The sequence below is a fragment of the Natator depressus genome, chromosome 4 (genome assembly GCF_965152275.1).
Source record: "Natator depressus isolate rNatDep1 chromosome 4, rNatDep2.hap1, whole genome shotgun sequence".
Classification (NCBI taxonomy): Eukaryota; Metazoa; Chordata; order Testudines; family Cheloniidae; genus Natator; species Natator depressus.
This window is the reverse complement of record NC_134237.1, coordinates 115446884-115466871: the sequence shown is the minus strand read 5'-3', so window position 1 is coordinate 115466871 and position 19988 is coordinate 115446884. Positions and strand designations below refer to the sequence as shown.

Genomic DNA, 19988 nt, shown 5'->3' with positions numbered 1-19988 from the left:
CTCTGAAATCAACTACAATTATGGAGGCGGTTCAGTTGTCTGAGAAACAGTACCAAACAATTAGCTTCTACATCTGCCTCTCAAATTACTTTTAAATAACTTTTTGTTGCAGCAGAAGGTTTGGAAACTTGTCTCAACTCTCTTGAAAACAAGACAGATAAGGTGCCCTCAAAAAGATCTTAATTAGTGAGGAACCTCCCCCCCACCAAAAACCCCCGAAATCTGCCAAATATATATTAAAGTTAAAGAGAAGTAAAAAACTGTGGAAAATAAAAAAGAACTAGGAGTGAAATTTTCAAACTTAGGTGCATGAAATTTTTAGGCACCTAAAGTGCTTTGGTGCAAAATGTTGACCCCGATTCTGTCAATACATTCATGAGTAACTTTGAGTTCCATGGGACTATTCACATCTGCAAAGTTATTCATATGCATAAGTATTTGCAAGACCCCAGCCTTAGTTAGTGTCTTAATAGGGACCGTGGGGCAGATCTCCAGCTGATGTAATTTGTCACTGTTCCATCGAAGTCATAAGTGGACTTCAGTGGAGCTATGACATTTTCCACCAACTCAGGATCTGTAACTTGCTCTTAAACAGGACAGCTGAAAACTATACTAATGTTTGTAATGTTCATGTATTAAGTTTTTAGCTGTATCTGCGGGAGAGGAATTGCACAACTCTGTTCATATTTGTAAACTCAAGTAGTGATTTCAGTTCTCCTTGTTATATACTCAGATAATTTCAAATCCCTGATAAGGGATCTCTAACTACGTCCCTCATGAAATCCAGTCTGCAAGTTATCAACCTAATTTTTCACCATTTATTGACTACGGGAAATTAATAAATCCGATACGGGGGGAAAGGATACTGCTACATTCCAAATTCAAAGGATTAATATATTTCTATGTGTATCAGCAGGCTCAGAGAAAGAGACTATTGTTTCCTACAGCTGAGATTATACATTTTGTTCATCAAAATTACATCTCAGTTAACAAGAAAATAATTATGATTTAACAATTAAATTAAGCTAAATATTGTTATCTGCCCAATTGATAAATACTGATATCTATGAGGATGATTCGAAAGATAATTTATGTAAGATTTTGATATCTCATTTTGTGATTTCTGACTTTACGCTGCAGTAACAATAATCATTATGTCAGAATAAGAAAGGACAATTGGATTTAGAGGTGTCCTGTATGGTATGTTACTTGTCCTATTTGAATCCCAAAACGTTTTAGATTCTTTTTAATCTCAAAAACTCTGTATTTCATCTTTTTTTCCACATTATGACTGGAAGTGGCTACTTGCAATCAGTGTGTTGTTTTAGCAACTGTGATTAAATAGACGTATGTATTTTGGATTTATCAATAAAAGGTAAAAAAAAAAAAAGCCAAATATTTCCATTTGCTTTGCTTTTGTATTAGCATGTACCTGTGAAGATAATCACGTCTGTGGTAATGCATGTTCTTAAGGTCAGATAGCATGCATCTGACCCCTTCAAAATTTATTATAAGTTTTTTTACTGGTCCAAATTCCACCCTCATGTAAGCCAAAGGACTTGTGTTGCTCACACTAGGGCTGAATTTGGCTCAGTGACTTAAAAGTAAGTGCTGGTTTAAGAGAACATTATGTGCAGCATTGAAAATATAAGGAATGGAGGTAATCTTTAGGTTTTGAGTAGTTGAGCTGAACTTCTTGTCAAAAGAATCCACTCCTGGTACGAAGGACTGGTGCAAGGCAAACCCTGCACAGAGACTGCATAAGGTTGAGGGGGACCAGCTGAATGGCTGGAAGGGGTGCCTGTACTCTCCTTGTGTCTCACACACATGGCTTCTGTGCTGGCCCTGAAGAGTCTGCTTTGGGATTGAGCCAGGGAGGATCTAGGCGTTGGTCAGGGGAGGGTCCATGCATCTGGTACCTTGCACAACTGGTGTGGAGTGGCCGTGGCCATTATCCCAGACCCTAGGCTGGAGCAGAAGCTGTGGGTAGGAGGGAAGGTGTCCTGCATCCTGGCCCTGGTTTGGTGAGGATAGAGCTCACCTTCCAACGCTCTTCTGCTGTACCCATATGGAGGCAAAATGTTCTGGCTCTGTGGGTGTGTTGCTAAGAGTGAATTTCATCCATCATTTCCTAAAACAGGTTAGATGGGCTGTTTTTCTCCCAGCCCCTTCTCAATTTGCTTGAAAGTGCTCTTTTAGCTACAACTGTTATGCTCTTTTACGCTCGTTGCTAGAAGCTGTGCAATGCCCATGCACTGTACACTTTTGCTGAAAGGATAAGAACATAAGAAAGGCCATACTGGGTCAGACCAAAGGTCCATCCAGCCCAGTATACTGTCTACCGACAGTGGCCAATGCCAGGTGCCCCAGAGGGAGTGAACCTAACAGGTAATGATCAAGTGATCTGTCTCCTGCCATCCATCTCCACCCTCTGACAAACAGAGGCTAGGACACCATTCCTTACCCATCCTGGCTAATAACCATTAATGGGCTTAACCTCCATGAATTTATCCAGTTCTCTTTTAAACCCTGTTATAGTCCTAGCCTTCACAACCTCCTCAGCAAGGAGTTCCACAGGTTGACTGTGCGCTGTGTGAAGAAGAACTTCCTTTTATTTGTCTTAAACCTGCTGCCCATTAATTTCATTTGGTGGCCCCTACTTCTTATATTATGGGAACAAGTAAATAACTTTTCCTTATTCACTTTCTCCACATCACTCATGATTTTATATACCTCTATCATATCCCCCCTTAGTCTCCTCTTTTCCAAGCTGAAAAGTCCTAGCCTCTTTAATCTCTCCTCATATGGGACCTGTTCCAAACCCCTAATCATTTTAGTTGCCCTTTTCTGAACCTTTTCTAATGCCAGTATATCTTTTTTGAGATGAGGGGACCACATCTGTATGCAGTATTCAAGATGTGGGCGTACCATGGATTTATATAAGGGCAATAAGATATTCTCCATCTTATTTTCTATCCCTTTTTTAATGATTCCTAACATCCCGTTTGCTTTTTTGAGTGCTGCTGCACACTGCATGGACGTCTTCAGAGAACTATCCATGATGACTCCAAGATCTTTCTCCTGACTAGTTGTAGCTAAATTAGCCCCCATCATATTGTATGTATAGTTGGGGTTATTTTTTCCAATGTGCATTATTTTACATTTATCCACATTAAATTTCATTTGCCATTTTGTTGCCCAATCACTTAGTTCTGTGAGATCTTTTTGAAGTTCTTCACAGTCTGCTTTGGTCTTAACTATCTTGAGCAGTTTAGTATCATCTGCAAACTTTGCCACCTCACTGTTTACTCTTTTCTCCAGATCATTTATGAATAAGTTGAATAGGATTGGTCCTGGGACTGACCATTGGGGAACACCACTAGTTACCCCTCTCCATTCTGAAAATTTATCGTTTATTCCTACCCTTTGTTCCCTGTCCTTTAACCAGTTCTCAATCCATGAAAGGATCTTCCCTCTTATCCCATGACAACTTAATTTACGTTGGAGCCTTTAGTGAGGGACTTTGTCAAAGGCTTTCTGGAAATCTAAGTACACTATGTCCCCTGGATCCCCCTTGTCCACATGCTTGTTGACCCCTTCAAAGAACTCTAATAGATTAGTAAGACATGATCTCCCTTTATAGAAATCATGCTGACTTTTGCGCAACAATTTATGTTCTTCTATGTGTCTGACAATTTTATTCTTTACTATTGTTTCAACTAATTTGCCTGGTACTGACATTAGACTTACCAGTCTGTAATTGCCAGGATCACCTCTAGAGCCCTTTTTAAATATTGGAGTTACATTAGCTATCTTCCAGTCATTGGGTACAGAAGCTGATTTAAAGGACAGGTTACAAACCATAGTTAATAGTTCCGCAATTTCACATTTGAGTTCTTTCAGAACTCTTGGGTGAATGCCATCTGGTCCCAGTGGCTTGTTACTGTTAAGTTTCTCAATTAATTCCAAAATCTCCTCTAGGGACACTTCAATCTGTGACAATTCCTCAGATTTGTCACCTACAAAAGACGGCTCAGGTTTGGGAATCTCCCTAACATCCTCAGCCATGAAGACTGAAGCAAAGAATTCATTTAGTTTCTCTGCGATGACTTTATAGTCTTTAAGTGCTCCTTTTGTATCTCGAGCATCCAGGGGCCCCACTGGTTGTTTAGCAGGCTTCCTGCTTCTGATGTACTTAAAAAACATTTTGTTATTACCTTTTGAATTTTTGGCAAGCTGTTCTTCAAACTCCTTTTTGGCTTTTCTTATTACATTTTTACATTTAATTTGGCAGTGTTTATGCTCCTTTCTATTTACCTCACTAGGATTTGACTTCCATGTTTTAAAAGATATCTTTTTATCTCTCACTGCTTCTTTGACATGGTTGTTAAACCACGGTGGCTCTTTTTTCGTTCTTTTACTGTGTTTTTTAATTTGGGTATACATTTAAATTGAGCCTCTATTATGGTGTCTTTGAAAAGTGTCCATGCAGCTTGCAGGGATTTCACTCTCGTCACTTGTACCTTTTAATTTCTGTTTAACTAACCTCCTCATTTTTGCATAGTTCCCCTTTCTGAAATTAAATGTCACAGTGTTGGGCTGTTAAGGTGTTCTTCCCACCACAGGAATGTTAAATGTTATTATATTTTGGTCACTATTTCCAAGCGGTCCTGTTATAGTTACCTCTTGGACCAGATCCTGCGCTCCACTCAGGACTAAATCGAGAGTTGCCTCTCCCCTTGTGGGTTCCTGTACCAGCTTCTCCAAGAAGCAGTCATTTAAAGTATCGAGAAATTTTGTCTCTGCATTTCGTCCTGAGGTGACATGTACCCAGTCAATATGGGGATAATTGAAATCCCCCACTATTATTGAGTTCTTTATTTTGATAGCCTCTCTAATCTCCCTTAGCATTTCATTGTCACTATCGCTGTCCTGGTCAGGTAGTCGATAATAGATCCCTACTGTTATATTCTTATTAGAGCATGGAATTACTATCCATAGAGATTCTATGGAACACGTGGATTCATTTAAGATTTTTATTTCAATCTCTATCAATAGACTCTCCTCTAAGAGAAGTCTCTGTCCGCCTCTGCAGCCATCGGCTTTCCCCCATCTCTTAGTTTAAAAACTGCTCTGCAACCTTTTTAATGTTAAGTGCCAGCAGTCTGGATCCACTCTGGTTTAGGTGGAGCCCATCCTTCCTGTATAGGCTCCCCCTATCCCAAAAGTTTCCCCAGTTCCCAATAAATATAAACCTCTCCTCTCTATACCATCATCTCATCCACGCATTGAGACTCTGAAGCTCTGTCTGCCTACCTGGCCCTGCGTGTAGAACTGGAAGCATTTCTGAGAATGCCACCATAGAGGTCCTGGATTTCAGTCTCCTTCCTAGCAGTCTAAATTTGGCCTCCAGGACGTCTCTCCTACCCTTCCCTATGTCATTGGTACCTACATGTACCACGACCACCGGCTTCTCCCCAGCACTACACATAAGTGTATCTAGATGCCTCGAGAGATCCGCAACCTTCGCACCAGGCAGGCAAGTCACCATACGGTGCTCCTAGTCATCACAAGCCCAGCTATCTATGTTTCTAATGATTGAATCTCCCATTACTAACACCTGCCTTTTCCTAATGACTGGAGTTCCCTCCCCCAGAGAGGTAACCTCAGTGCAAGAGGATACCCCAACATCATCTGGAAGGAGGATCCCAACTATGGGAAGGTTTCCCTCTGTTCCTGTTGACTGCTCTCCTTCTCTGGGCCTTTCATCCTCCTTAACAGCACAGGGGCTGTCTGACCGGAGGTGGGACAAACCTACAGTGTCCCAGAAAGCCTCATCAACATACCTCTGCCTCCCTTAGCTCCTCCAGTTCCGCCACCCTGGCCTCCAAAGCCCATACACGGTCTCTGAGGGCCAGGAGCTCCTTGCACCGAATGCACTCATCCGCCATCTGCCCACAGGGCAGGTAATCATACATGCTACACTGAGTGCAATAAACAGGATAGCCCCCACTCTGCTGCTGGACTTCTGCTTGCATGCTCTCCTACAGCTACCCAGGTTAACGATAGGGTTTTTGTTTAAATCAAGGAGTTTTGATTATAGTTTAGTTTAACAGTTTTAAAGAATGGCAAGTGTACCTCGCCCCCTTTCCACTCCCCTTCCCAACTCCCTCTCGAAACTCCCTGTTAGTGGTCCCTGGTTGCTTGCTCACTGCTTTATAAAGCCCTGGCCTTCTTGATATCCCTGCCCCCTGACTAAGGCTTAGCCAATGAACAGAGGCTTCTAGATTTCAAACCTTGTTTAGAAGCTCACGGCTTCCAACTGCCGGCCACAGCACACGGTCCTTCAAACAGATAGACAGACAGACAGACAAACACAAGCTCAGCACACAGCAAGTAACCCCCAAACACAAACACACACTACAGACAGCCACTTACCTCAAGGGTCCCATATTTGCTCCTCCTTCACCTGGAGAACTCCCTCTCGAAACTCCCTGTTAGCGGCCCCTGTTTGCAAAGCTCCCTGGTCGCTTGCTCACTGCTTTGTAAAGCCCTGGCCTTCTTGATAGCCCGTCCATTCCTGACCCTACATATGGTGAACAGTTTGACCTAGAGCATGTGAACAAGAACTAGCCAAGCACCTGAGAGGGAGAATGCTCAGTGCCACCTCACAGCACAGGCCCACTCCAACCATTGTCCAATAACCTAATGGAAATTTTGCTCTCTGTTACAGCAAAGTGAACAAGAGCAGAATGCAATTTAGAATGTGCATCAGGAGGAAAACACTGAAACTTCCTTGGAGAAATAAATGCAAATGTCTATTAGTAAACAGTTAAAATGACAGCGATAATTGGATAGGGGATTTGCAAATTTAGTTTAACTAGACTATTGACTCACATTAGGAACAAAGCCTGGTGTCACAGCTTTCTCCAGAACAGCATCCCAGTTGATATCAGCTAAGTACGGAGAGCTCTGAATGTCTGCAAGACTTGAAAGGCGGCACTCAGGGTCCTTAGTGAGGAGCTGTGATCAAAAAAATGCATTTTCTAAGACACTGTATGCCATAAAGATTTCAAGAAGAGTAAATGCATCTTACTAATGTGGATAATAGCATTTTTAATTAGGAAAAGCTTGGAGAACCATCTCATACTTCTTAGAAGTTCCAGTATTTAAAAAAAATTAACTTATGTGATGATCTGAATACATTTCCCAGACCTGCAGAGGAGCTCTGTGTACCTCGAAAGCTTGTCTCTCTCACCAAAAGAAATTGTTCCAATGTAAGATATTATCTCACCCAGCTTGTCTCTCTAATATCCTCAGACCAACATGGCTACAACAACACTGCATATAATATTAAGGTAATGTAATTACCATCTGAGGGCTATTCAGTGGCCTATAGAACATGAAGTGAGTTATTAGCACTAGTCCATTTACTAGTGGACAAGAGTCCAAGTGATGAAAAAAACCTTCCCATCATAATTTGGCACTACTTGCCATCTTACATGTATTCTTTCAGTTCATTATAATATGTTTTTGCAGTGAGCTCCCTGACAACAGTGAAAACTGACCATCTCATTGCTCCATATAACAAAAACCAGACTGCTCAAATATAAATCTGTAATTTATCTCCCAGTGCTCCAGTGGTACATTTAAAAACACTTCCTGCTTCGGGTTGCCGGGTGTCCAGTTTTCAAACAGAACACCTGGTCAAAAAGGGACCCTGATGGCTTCGGTCACCACCGCTGACTGGTCCATTAAAAGTCCAGTTGGCGAGGCTGGCAGGCTCCCTACCTGGCTCCACGCGGCTCCCCAGAAGCAGTGACATGTCCCTCAGTTCCTAGGCAGAGGAACAGTCAGGGAGGCTCCATGCACTGCCCCCGCCTCAAGTGCTGGCTACGCAGTTCCCAGGGGCCGGTAACCGCGGCCAAAGGGAGTTGCGAAGACAGCACGCAGAGCCACGTTGCCACGTCTGTGCCTAGGAACTAAGGAACATGTCACCACTTCTGGGGAGCTGCCCGAGGTAAGCATCATCCGGAGCCCGCACCCCCTCCTGCCTCCCAACCCCCTGGCCCAGCTCGGAACCCTCTCCCACACTACAAACCTCTTGGCCCCAGCCCGGAGCCCACACCTCCAGCCACAGCCCATACCCCCTCCCACACCCCAACCCCCTGCCTCAGCCCAGAGCCCCCTCCCACACTCCGAACACCTCGGCCCTGCCCCCCCATCCTGGAGCCCCCTCCTGTACCCCAAACCCCTCTGACCCAGGCCCACCCCAGAGCCCGCACCCCCAGCTGGAGCCCTCACCCCATCCTGTACCCCAACCCTCTGCCTCAGCCCAGTGAAATTGAGCGAGTGAGCGAGGGTTGGGGAGAGAGAGTGACAGAGGGAGTGGGGATGGAGTGAGCAGGGGTGGGGCCTCAGGGAAGGGGCGGGGCAGGAAAAGGGTGTTCAGTTTTGTCTGAAAGTTGGCAACCCTATTCTTGCTCAAAGATATACCTTGCAGTATAACTGGAAGAGGAGGAAATATGGGCTCAGGTGGACTGACAGAGGAAAGCAAGTTCCAGTGTCATGGGGATTCATGGAGAATGTCCAGCCTGTGGCTTCCGGTTACATAGTGAGGAGGCTCCATCCTGAGAACCTTTGCTGCTGCAATTATGGGAGCATGGCACAAGGAGAGAGGCAGTTCCTAGGTTTCTGGGTAACTTTGCTGGCAATCTCAGCAGAGATGCAAAGAACTGAATGGGAATGCAGAACGTGGTGCCCCCAAACTATGGCTGAGGCAAGAACAGGGCAACACAGGAGGTGCCACTGCTGGACCTGTGGAAAACAGACGTCCTTGGTCTGTAGGGCTGTTTCAGGAACACTAAAATTCCTTATAAAAATGTAATTTAAAAGATAAATTGAACTGTTCTTTCAGACCGGTATGAGAACAATAATAAACCAACTTCATAAGAGACAATGCTGCATCTCTGCTGTTCAGAGAAGGCCAAGGAAAGGCACCTTTCCCTCTATCCATGAGATTTAAACAACCTGATACTTGTATGAGCTGTATCTTACCTAAAGGATATCCACTGGATTATTTGCGGGAGGAGGCAAGTGCAAATAGCTCTTGTACTGTCTTACCTTTTTCAGCAATGCTATCATACCCTTGCACCATGTGGATGAATAATGAACTCTTTCTATCTTGAACATGTTGAGGATCTCATCAATTGGAGTGGCTGAATGAATTTCGTATGGCCTCTGTGGTAAAGTTAAAATAATATCAATGTAAAATCAATAAGGAAGGTTATAAACAGAGCATACAAAATCTTTGTTTTCCTGAACTCAATATTGCTTACACTGGAAAACAGTGTTTCTCTAAACATACAAGACTTATAATATCTTAAAGGCTAACCCTTCTCATATGGATTGCGTGTGCATTTCTTTGGTACTAATCAACTGAAATACACAGTGGTTTTATATCTTTTTTAGATTTTATATTGTAATATTTATGTCAGTGGGAAAGCTTTCAAGGTCAGTTGAAATTAGATTTATGAATATTTTTGTCTCTGGAGCCATCTGTGTGAGATGTAGGTTATTTTATGAGCCACTGTTGCAATAATCAACACCCAGCCCCACAACACACCTTTGAAGATCCATGGGTCCTACACAGCCCTATCACAACATGTGATGTGCGTCATCAAGTGCACTAAATGCCCCAATAGTGACTATGTGGGTGAAACCAGACAATCACTACACTCTCAAAAGAACTCACACAGGAAAAATGATAAAAGACAAAACATCACATCACCTATGGATGAACACTTTTCACAAAGTGCTCATTCTATATCTGACCTATCAGTCCTCATCCCCAAAGGGAACCTGCACAACACTTTCAAAAGATGAGCCTGGGAGCTTAAATTCATAACTTTGCTAGACACTAAAAATCAAGGACAGAAGAAAGTCACCGCATTTATGGCTTATTACAACAATCTGTAACCCACTAACAACCTCCCCAGCAGCTTCTCTCCTCCCTTCCTTTCCTCCCTATGATTGGAGGGGTGTCAACGGGCCACTACACCTTGAATGGTCCCTTGAAATATGTGTTAACTACTTATGCTAAACACTCTGTTCCACCTTGTATTTAGCAGTAACTCCCTGAGTTAGGGTGTGACTACACTGGCACCTTACAGCGCTTCAACTTTCTCGCTCAGGGGTGTGAAAAACCAGAAGAAGAGCTCTGTGTAAGCTGGAAAGCTTGTCTCTTTCCCCAACAGAAGTTGGTCCAATAAAAGATATTACCTCACCCACCTTGTATCTCTAATATCCTGGGACCAACACAGCTACAACACCACTGCATACTATTTCATCTATGACTGACTGATGCCCCATTCTCAGACAGGGAACAATATAAAGCACCAGCCTGAAGGTCTGTTCATAGTCAGGGGAGGAATACCACTCCTGTGGTCCAGGGTGTGACACCATGGCTCATCTCTTGATATCCCTTTGCTATGGCAGCTCACACACTCTTGAACAAGAATGCTACTGCCCCTTTACCATGCATAGATGATCAGCGCCGCCTGGAAGACCAAAATTATGTCCTTACAAAGTGAAAGCATCAGTGGGAAAGAGAGTCTAATACACTAAGTAAATTCACGAGTACATTGCTGCACCTGCCTCTTTGTCCACTTAATCACAGTTCTTGGACGAGCCTCAAGAGGCTACTCTCTGGCTTGACCAGAGTTGCTGCAACCATGCACCGGTTTTCTCCCCCTGGTGTGACGGTGGGGCACCGTCACAGACAATAGCTCATGTGATGGAAATGTGCCCAGGCCGACATCTGAAGAGTGGCCTACAACACATAGCCTGCCTTGATAGAGAGGCCACGCTCTGGTAACGGAACCTGGACACTGAGCTCTGATATCGGCATCTGAGAGAGAGAGACAGGAGTGGGCAGACTTATACCACGGCTACCATAATGCACAGGTTTTAATTTCCTGGGGGGTTAACTTCTTGCAATGATTTACAAGTTAGCTTCTCTTTTTAGACAGGTCTTTTATAATTAACTGGCTAGCTATCTAGCTGTGTCTGCTGTGTAGTGTGAATGGATGGACTACACTACACTGGAAGGGAGCAATGGTCTGAGCAGTCTAGTACAAACTCCAAATTGCTATGGTAGCTATTGTCCTGCTTCCAATAACGTGCTGTTTTGGCTGACTGGTATTGTGCAGTACAGTGCAACAAGAAAGCTGTGAGGATTATGACCCTCCCCCCAGCACAAGATTAGTTCTATCTAACAAGGGTAGAGGCAAACAAGAACAAAAAGTCAGCACAAACAAAAACAATTAATTTTTTACGTAACTTATCTTGATCTCCATCAGACCATTTTGTAGGTTACCCATATTCTATCACCAGTTCCAGAGTGAGAAATGATCTAACTGGCAAACTATTTGGTCACACAACAGCAGATTTATGCCTCTCTCGTCCTCTCCTCTTTTTCCCTTTGGTGGTTTTGTGGGATTCCTGCAGCTTCCTCTGAAGCATCTGGTGCTAGCCACTGTAAGAGACAGGACTAGAAAGAACATGGCTGTGATCCAGTATAGCCATTCCTTTGCTCCTATGGAAATGAGCCATATGTGCTCTGGCAGCTGAGCTGAGTGCTGTGGGAGCACAGAAGAGAATTGGGCTGGCTGCCTGCTGCCTGATCTTGCAGCCCTGTATAAGCCCTGTTTCCTCACAGGGGGCCACTACAGAGGCAGGTGGGGGTTTTGAAGCTTGTACTTTTAATGGGTAGTAACATATGTAGGGTTGAATACATTTACTCACCCCTACTCCTCCTCCTTTTGTGCTTTGTGCTCCTCTGCTTGGCCTTGTCTAGACTAGTAAAAACGGTGTTTACAATTTAGAAAAACAAGCGCTTTTCCCCTACTCTAGACAAGGCCATGGACTAATCTGTCTGCACAATGACAGCCTGCTCCATAAGCAACAAACCCTGCTCAATAGGGCAGAAATGCCTGGCTGGGTCATCAGATGGATGGTGGTGTTTTTATTTTAACATGGTTTTGAAATTCAACCTCCGTTCCAGCCTTGTTTTGTCTCTAGTCAGAGAAAATCATTCTGGGAAGATTGTGCTGAGCTTGGCAAATAGATACCTGCATAATCTACATAATTATTAAAGTAATTGGCAACTCTTGGTGATCAGGGCTGGGACTCCAGGTCTATATCCTCTGTTGTGCACGCCATCACAATGTTCTCTTCCTGAGAACCCGCTCTGCCAACAGACAGCTGTTAAAGCAGTACGGTGTTATTTCATTGGTTTTTATCCTAAGCAGAGCTGGTAGCAGTGCTTTTTATTAAGATTGCCTGACACTTCCCATTATGATACCCTGTGCATGACTTTGCCGACATGTAACCATTTGGGCTAAAAATTTACATGCCATCCTTTCTCTGCCTTCTCTAATTAGAATTTGAATTCTTTAGGTCAGGGACTGTTTTATACTACATGTTTATACCATGCCTGGCATGATGGGGAGCTGATCTCTACTGGGGCCTCTTGGGTGTTCCTGTAATAAAAATAGTAACTATGACTTCTCTAAAGAACATCTACTATGTATGGTGACCACCATGCAGCAAGGAGTTATAAAATATTCTTCCCTCCTCCCCGCCTCCAAAAAAGGAATGAAATATAAAATGAAAACGCTTAAGCTACAAGTAACTGCACGGACATTTTATTTAAAGTTCTATCTTCCACAGGGAATGGTAAATAAATATTTAACACTATCAGGTTTTATTCCCTTGGAAGCAAAGTGGAATGGAATTTTTCATTATCTTCTGTGAAACTCAACCATGCTTAGGAAGATTTTTCATCAAGCTCATTCACATAATTGATTAGATAAGTAATGAGTGGTCTGGCAGATAAGCCTCTCCTGTGGTTGGTCCAAACATCTTGGCATATTATATTAACTCTTCTAAGATATTGCTCAAGAGAGCAAAAATATAATGGAACCCCATAATGCTTAACTTATATATTGAAAAGCTGTAATTGCTTCCAATTTGGTACACTCATATATCTGGGACTCAATCCTACTGCCCTTACTTATGTGAGCAGTCCCGTGAGCAAAGCCTGCAGGAGTAGCCCTTTAAAATGTTTCATTTGAATACATCATGCAATTTACGTCCTTTTTTGGTGAACTGCCATGAAATAATTACTAGAGCTGGATGAAACCTTCATAACAAAATGTAAAACTGGGAAGTTACCCCCAGTTGGAGAGTGCACTAGAAACCCAAATCTCATGTCATGTTCACCCAAAGTTTGGCATGAAAGTTAAGCAAAATGAGTCAGACACTCTGCAAACATTTCAACTATTGTCAGGCAATACTTTAAATAAAACCAAAACCAAACACTCTTACCCAACCCTGCAGCAATTCATATGCTGTAATTCCTAGTGACCACCAGTCTACTGGGTATGAATATCCTGGGCCTCCATCCATAAAGGCCTGGAACACTTCTGGAGCTAAAACAAATAAATCAAATCTAATGAAGTGCATTGTACTTTAAGGTTAAATGGTAGCTTGTTAATAACATTTGCATTTGAAAAAAAATGAGTAAGTGTGCAGTTAGGTGAAAGTAATCACCCAATCTGCATGCAGAGATACACAGAATTGTTTTCAGGGATGCACAAAAGAACATAAGAATGGCCATACTGAGTCAGACCAAAGGTCCATCCAGCCCATTATCTTGTCTACCAACAGTGGCCAATGCCAGGTGCCCCAGAGGGAGTGAACCTAACAGGTAATGATCAAGTGATCTGTCTCCTGCCATCCATCTCCACCCTCTGACAAACAGAGGCTAGGACACCATTCCTTACCCATCCTGGCTAATAACCATTAATGGGCTTAACCTCCATGAATTTATCCAGTTCTCTTTTAAACTCTGTTATAGTCCTAGCCTTCACAACCTCCTCAGCAAGGAGTTCCACAGGTTGACTGTGCGCTGAGTGAAGAAGAACTTCCTTTTATTTGTCTTAAACCTGCTGCCCATTAATTTCATTTGGTGGCCCCTAGTTCTTATATTATGAGAACAAGTAAATAACTTTTCCTTATTCATTTTCTCCACATCATTCATGATTTTATATACCTCTATCATAACCCCCCTTAGTCTCCTCTTTTCCAAGCTGAAAAGTCCTAGCCTCTTTAATCTCTCCTCATATGGGACCCGTTCCAACCCCTAATCATTTTAGTTGCCCTTTTCTGAACCTTTTCTAATGCCAGTATATCTTTTTTGAGATGAGGGGACCACATCTGTACGCAGTATTCAAAAGTGTACGCAGTATTCAAGAGTTCCTAGTTTAACTAGAAATAAGGGGTTTTGCATGCCCAACTGAACTGTTTGGTGTTCAAACATAAAAAGAGAGATGGTCAAGAGTGTACAACATTCAAGCTTTAGTCCTTCCTCAAACACTTCCTGAAAGTAGAGTTCTCTAAGTTCCTAGTCATTACCCTATACATAAGTATATTATATTATAACAACCCCCATTGGGAAGCTATATATTGTAACATGCCTAGCTCAGAATGCAGATATCCTACTGTACTCTGAGAGTACGTAAGGCAAAATATTATCAGTTATTTTGAAAATACCTAATTGTGCATTGAAAACGTCATTCGATTTTAAAAAGAATCCAGGGAAAAGATATATTCATTGTTTATTAAATGTTTCTAGATACATAGAGGCAAGCACATTGCTGAAGTGGGGGAACTATATATGAAATATGTTTGCTATATAATGCCTGGAAAAATAAAATGAATAAATGATCTTTGTGAGCCAAGTTCAGCTCTAGTATAAGCCGACTCAATTCCACTTAAATTAATGGAGTAAATGCTTTCTTAACACCGGAATGAATTTGGCCTTATGAATACAGACAACTGGTAGAAACAACAATAACTTTAACCGCCGTACTATGACCACCAGACTCATTTCACTTAGGTCATTCGACACCCATCACATAGAATCAACTTTTGGTCACTACTGACTTGAGATGGATTGGAATTGGTGACCAAAAGGTGAAAGGCTGTATAATTCTTTGCCAACTCCCTGAATCAGTCATTCCCCCAGTATTGAAATGGATATAAACCTCCTGCTTTAGAGTTTAAACCAATCTCTAAGAATTAAAGATTAAGATGAAAACTTCCTGGGGGACATCTGCTGCTGCACCTGCTTCTGCTGATGGCCACTGTCAGAGACTGGATATTGGAATAGCTGGACCGTGACTCTGATCCAGTGTGGCAATTCATATGTTTCAACATACAGTTAAAGATCCTGAGAGGCTTTATCATCCATGTTGTTATCTTCCAGGCAAAACATTTATCAGGATTTTTCTAGGCCATCCATTTTATATTTCAAATTCTATCTGGATTGTTTGGGTTTGTGAATTAAAATAAATTAGAGTAAACCAAATTTGTAGGAGTTGAAATGTAGCTAAATATTTTGGGAAATACAAAGTTCTCCAACTGATTTCAATTTCAGTGTTGAACAAACTGAAATGCAAAGAGTCACTTTGACTGTATTTCCACAGAGGGTTAATTTAGTGGTTATTTTATTTATTCGATCTAGAAAATAAAACAAGACATAATAAATCTCAAACTCATGTATCATACATCCAAAATTCTATATTAGGATGGAATTAAGTTAATTATTTTTAAATTAAATATAAATCCAGATACTGATACAAAATCTGACCTGATTTGAGATAAATATTCTATTTATGAAGTGATAAATGCCATAGAAATAGCTTGCCCACAAAAGAAAGCCTTTGATCTTATCAAAATCAGATATATTATTAGTTAACTTTAGTAAGAAAAAAATCCTCTAAATAAGACATCTGTAGAATCTTTTGAAAACCACAGACAACTAAGGTATGAAATGAAAAGGCAGTCATGCTTTTCTAATTATTCCATAGTATAATGTCAGTAAACTCTGTGATAACACCACATTCCTTGGGTATTTTCTAAACAATGGTAACGCCAAGCAGAACCATGATGCTAGATTGCAATTACCAGGTGAGTTCTTCCATAGCTGATACTGAGACTAATGCACTACATTACCGTCTCATCACTTACAATCGCACACTAATGTTAGTGTGGCAGTAAATGATCTATTCTCTAGTCTAGTCACAACTAGTTCAGAGCGGCAGCCAGGGGTTTGACTATCTCATTTAGGGAATCTGCTTTAACTAAATAAAAGGAGTTCCTTATGGAGAAGTATGTGACTTTTGGATCATTTCCTGGGGCATCCCGGAGACGTAGATTAAAACTCCCTTAAGTGATGAATTCAGAAAGTCCATAAACCTATTATTTACATCTTAAGATGTACTTACATACAGAGCAGTTCTTTATGAAATATACAAATGGAATATAACAGCTTGTTTTTCTTACACACACACAAGTCATACTTGTCCCTCACTCATATTTTAGGACAGTTTAGCAATTATTGGGTTGAAAGTCAGTGAAGAAAGCTTGCTTGCTACATAGGCATATTACTCTGTTGTAAGGTGCAGCATGACCCTCACTATTTAATTCATAGCTCCACTGTTGCAATGTGGTGAGGGGGCCCTGGCTCATTTCTGTGGGGTAGTGTTGAAAGTGCTTCATTAATGTAATGTTTAGAGTTGTGTGTGAGGGTTGTAGCACTGCCAGACCGCTACAGCTGGGTTTTTCTAATTCAGTGCCTGGGTTATTTATTTATTTTATTTTATTTGTTGTGTCTGAGAGCTGCAGTGAACAATGTCACCTCATCTCTGAATTAGGCTAATCAGCAGGATGCGCTTCAAGTTTCAGCACTGAGCCAACTGTTTGTTTGGTTTTGAGGTCTATTTAAAGGTGCTCTGTTTTCCCACCTTAAGCTGGTGACAGTGTCCTCAGATCAGAAAATGAACATTTAGGCTCCTGTTTTCTAAAGCAGATAAGCAGCTTTTCTCTGCTTTAATGGTATTTATTTTCCTTCCAGAGCAACTCTCTGTAGTCCAACAGCTTGAGTGACAGTTTTAGGATTTAAGCACTTGCTCTACCAGATGAGAAGAGGCTGAATGAGTTAAGGTGTTGCATCAATTATGGCAAGTTACGTGGTATCTTATATGGCCCTACTGAAGTCCATGGAAGTTTTGCCATTAACTTCCATGGCACCAGGATTTCACCCTTGGGCCCTGATTCAGCAAAGCACTCAAGCATATGCTTAAAGTAATGTGTTTAAGTCTCCGAATGCAGTTAAAATTAAGCATGTGCCTAAGTGCTTCTCTGAATTGGGATCTTAGGTCCATAGGATACCATCAGATCTTTTTTGCAAAGCTCTGTGATTTGGCAATAGTGGTGCACTTCAGGGCCTGACAACAGCCTTCTTGCTGAATTTTGGACCCATAAGAGGATGCCTCCCTGAAAAGGAGTGGCAGATCCTACATATGAGCTTAGAAGAGCTTTGAACTGAGGTGTATGGAATAATGAAAAGAGACTACAGTAACTCCTAGCTTAAAGTCATCCAGGTTAAAGTTGTTTCGTTGCTGATCAATTAGGGAGGATGCTCGTTTAAAGTTGCGCAATGCTCCCTTATAAGGTTGTTTGGCAGCCGCCTGCTTTGTCCACTGCTTGCAGGAAGAGCAGCCCGGTGGAGCTAGCTGGTAGGGGCTTGGAACCAGGGTGGACCGGCAGCCCCCGTATCAGCTCCCCGCCCCCCTAAGCTCCCTGTGCAGCAGCCGCCCAGCAGGCTACCGATTGCCGGCAGTTCAGCTGTCCCTCCCCCCACTGCCATGTGCTGCTCCTGCCCTCTGCCTTGGAGCTGCTCCCAGGAGCCTCCTGCTTGCTGTGCGGGGGGGGGGGGGGAAAGGGGTGCTAGTGTCAGGGTGTTCCCCCCCCTACTCCTGCCCCCTGCTTACCCCTTCTCCATATAGAGCAAGGTGGGGACAGGACAGGGCTCAGGATGGAGACAGCTTGCTGGCCTCAGCTGCTGTCTCAACTTCCTGATCTTTTTTAAAGGCAATGTACTTAGTCAGTGTACTTAAAGGGGCAATGTGCATCTCTATCTCTCTCCCACACACAGGATGTGTGTCTCTGTCTGCCATGCTGTCTCCCCTCCCTACATTCCTGCTGCCTTGTAGAGTGTGAGGCTACATTAACAAAGGTAACCCTTGGGGGTCAGTCGAATGCTAGTTCAGCATTTAGCAGTAAGGCATTCCGCAGGAAACACTCCACCCTCTAACTTCACCACCTCAACCAAGCTTCACAATCATCATTGCTGCGTACAGTATTAAATTGTTTGTTTAAAACTTATACTGTGTGTGTGTGTGTATATATATAGTGTTTTGTCTGTCGAAAAAATTTCCCTGGAATCTAACCCCTGCCATTTACATTAATTCTTATGGGGAAATTGGAATTGCTTAACATAGTTTCGCTTAAAGTCGCATTTTTCAGGAACATAACTACAACGTTAAGCGAGGAGTTACTCTATTCTGTGGAGGCCAAATTCTGAGTACAAACTGTTTGGGATAAAAGCAAGTAAAGAGTTTGCAGGGGAGCTTTAAAAATTGCCATTGACTTTACTCATTGTATTTATTGAAATATGTAAAACAATTATCCAGCGCTATTAAGAGTAAAGGTCAAATCCAGCTCTGATGCCAGGGCTGTGGAAATCCCCCAGTAACATAACCAGTGTGGTTCTACCATATAAAAGCAGGAGGGAGCTATGCATGCGGGTGGACACCCTGGTGTGGCGTGGAGCCCAACTCTGGGCAGACGTCTGGTGCACAGGGGAGGGCATGGGGTGGTCAGGGTTGGAGTGGGAAAGAGGCTCTACTGCTGTGTGGATCCTCTGCTGCTCTGTCCCTTCATGATGTGGGGCTGCATGAGTTATGAAGGGCTACTTCAACCCTGCATGGAGTAGATCCTCAGCATATCTGCAGGCATGAGATGGTGAGAATGCCTACCCTTCTTTTCCCTGCACATCTACCTAGCCCTCAGAGTAGCTACTTGGACTGGGCTTTCTTTTTTGCCCTAATCGGTTCATTCAAATATGTTGAATTGAAAGAGCCCAGGTAAGAGGGAAAATTCCACTTCTGCCTGGTCCCAGTGAAATCCACCCACCAATCCTCTTCAGCAAGATATTAAGTTAAAATCACTGGGCCTGATCTTACTAACATACATCATTGCATTGAAGTCGATGGGGTTTTGTGTGGTAGCAAGCATAACTCTTACCGTGAGGTTAAATGCTTCACTAGCTCCTTCTAGATGTCTGGTAGCATGACCTATGGGGACTACAACCTCACAGAGGAGAGATGAAGTGCTGCTGCACGCACTAGGCTCTACAGACTCCAGTTCTTGGTGATTCCCATAAACACACATTTCAAGCAAGTAACAGAGGACTATTTTACTAGGGCTGGAAAAAATAAAGGGTACAAATGGCCCTAGGCATAAGGACTTCAACAGTGATGATAAAGTTCAAACCAACAGTCCCTAACTCAACCCCTAAGAGCCATCCAGAAAAGGGTGAGGAAGCTAAGGGTCTCCCTGGAACCACGCCATACCACCCTCCTCCTTGCAGGTGGCTGCCTATTTCCTCCTGCTGTAGTTACTGCTGACACTGAACCTGCAACAGCATTTACACAGCCAGCTCCCAGGCCGGACCTCCAGTCCCTACCTCTCTCCTGAACTGGTCCCCTCTGACTTCAGGATATGCTTCTTCTTTTTTTTTTTTTTTGGCTGTACCTGTGATTATGAGCTTTCTGAGTACTGGACCTGGTAATATAGTGCGCTCCTCTGGTTAGATACTTTCCCACTCATTCAAGTGACAGGAAGGAGGCAACAGGTTCATTTAGTAGTCTAAGAACAAGTGACCATTTGCTGACTATTTGATGAGGCACAACAGTCTTGTTAGCTTGTAGAAGCAGAAGCCACACAGAATTAAAACAAAAACCTGATTTTCAGAGGTTGTATCTGCAGCTCCCATTGAATCCAAGGGATTTAATTTT

General features: G+C 42.7%; 1 protein-coding gene across 2 annotated transcripts in view; it reads right to left on the bottom strand.

Annotated features, from left to right (window-relative positions):
• STK32B (serine/threonine kinase 32B) overlaps positions 1-19988 on the bottom strand; it is a 263300-nt gene that overhangs the window by 29471 nt on the left and 213841 nt on the right. For both annotated transcript variants that reach the window (XM_074951701.1, XM_074951702.1), the window contains 3 exons: positions 13390-13493; positions 9124-9240; positions 6898-7023 (listed from right to left, as the gene is read on the bottom strand). In XM_074951701.1, the coding sequence (XP_074807802.1) occupies positions 6898-7023; positions 9124-9240; positions 13390-13493 (347 nt within the window). The remainder of the gene's footprint in view (positions 1-6897; positions 7024-9123; positions 9241-13389; positions 13494-19988) is intronic.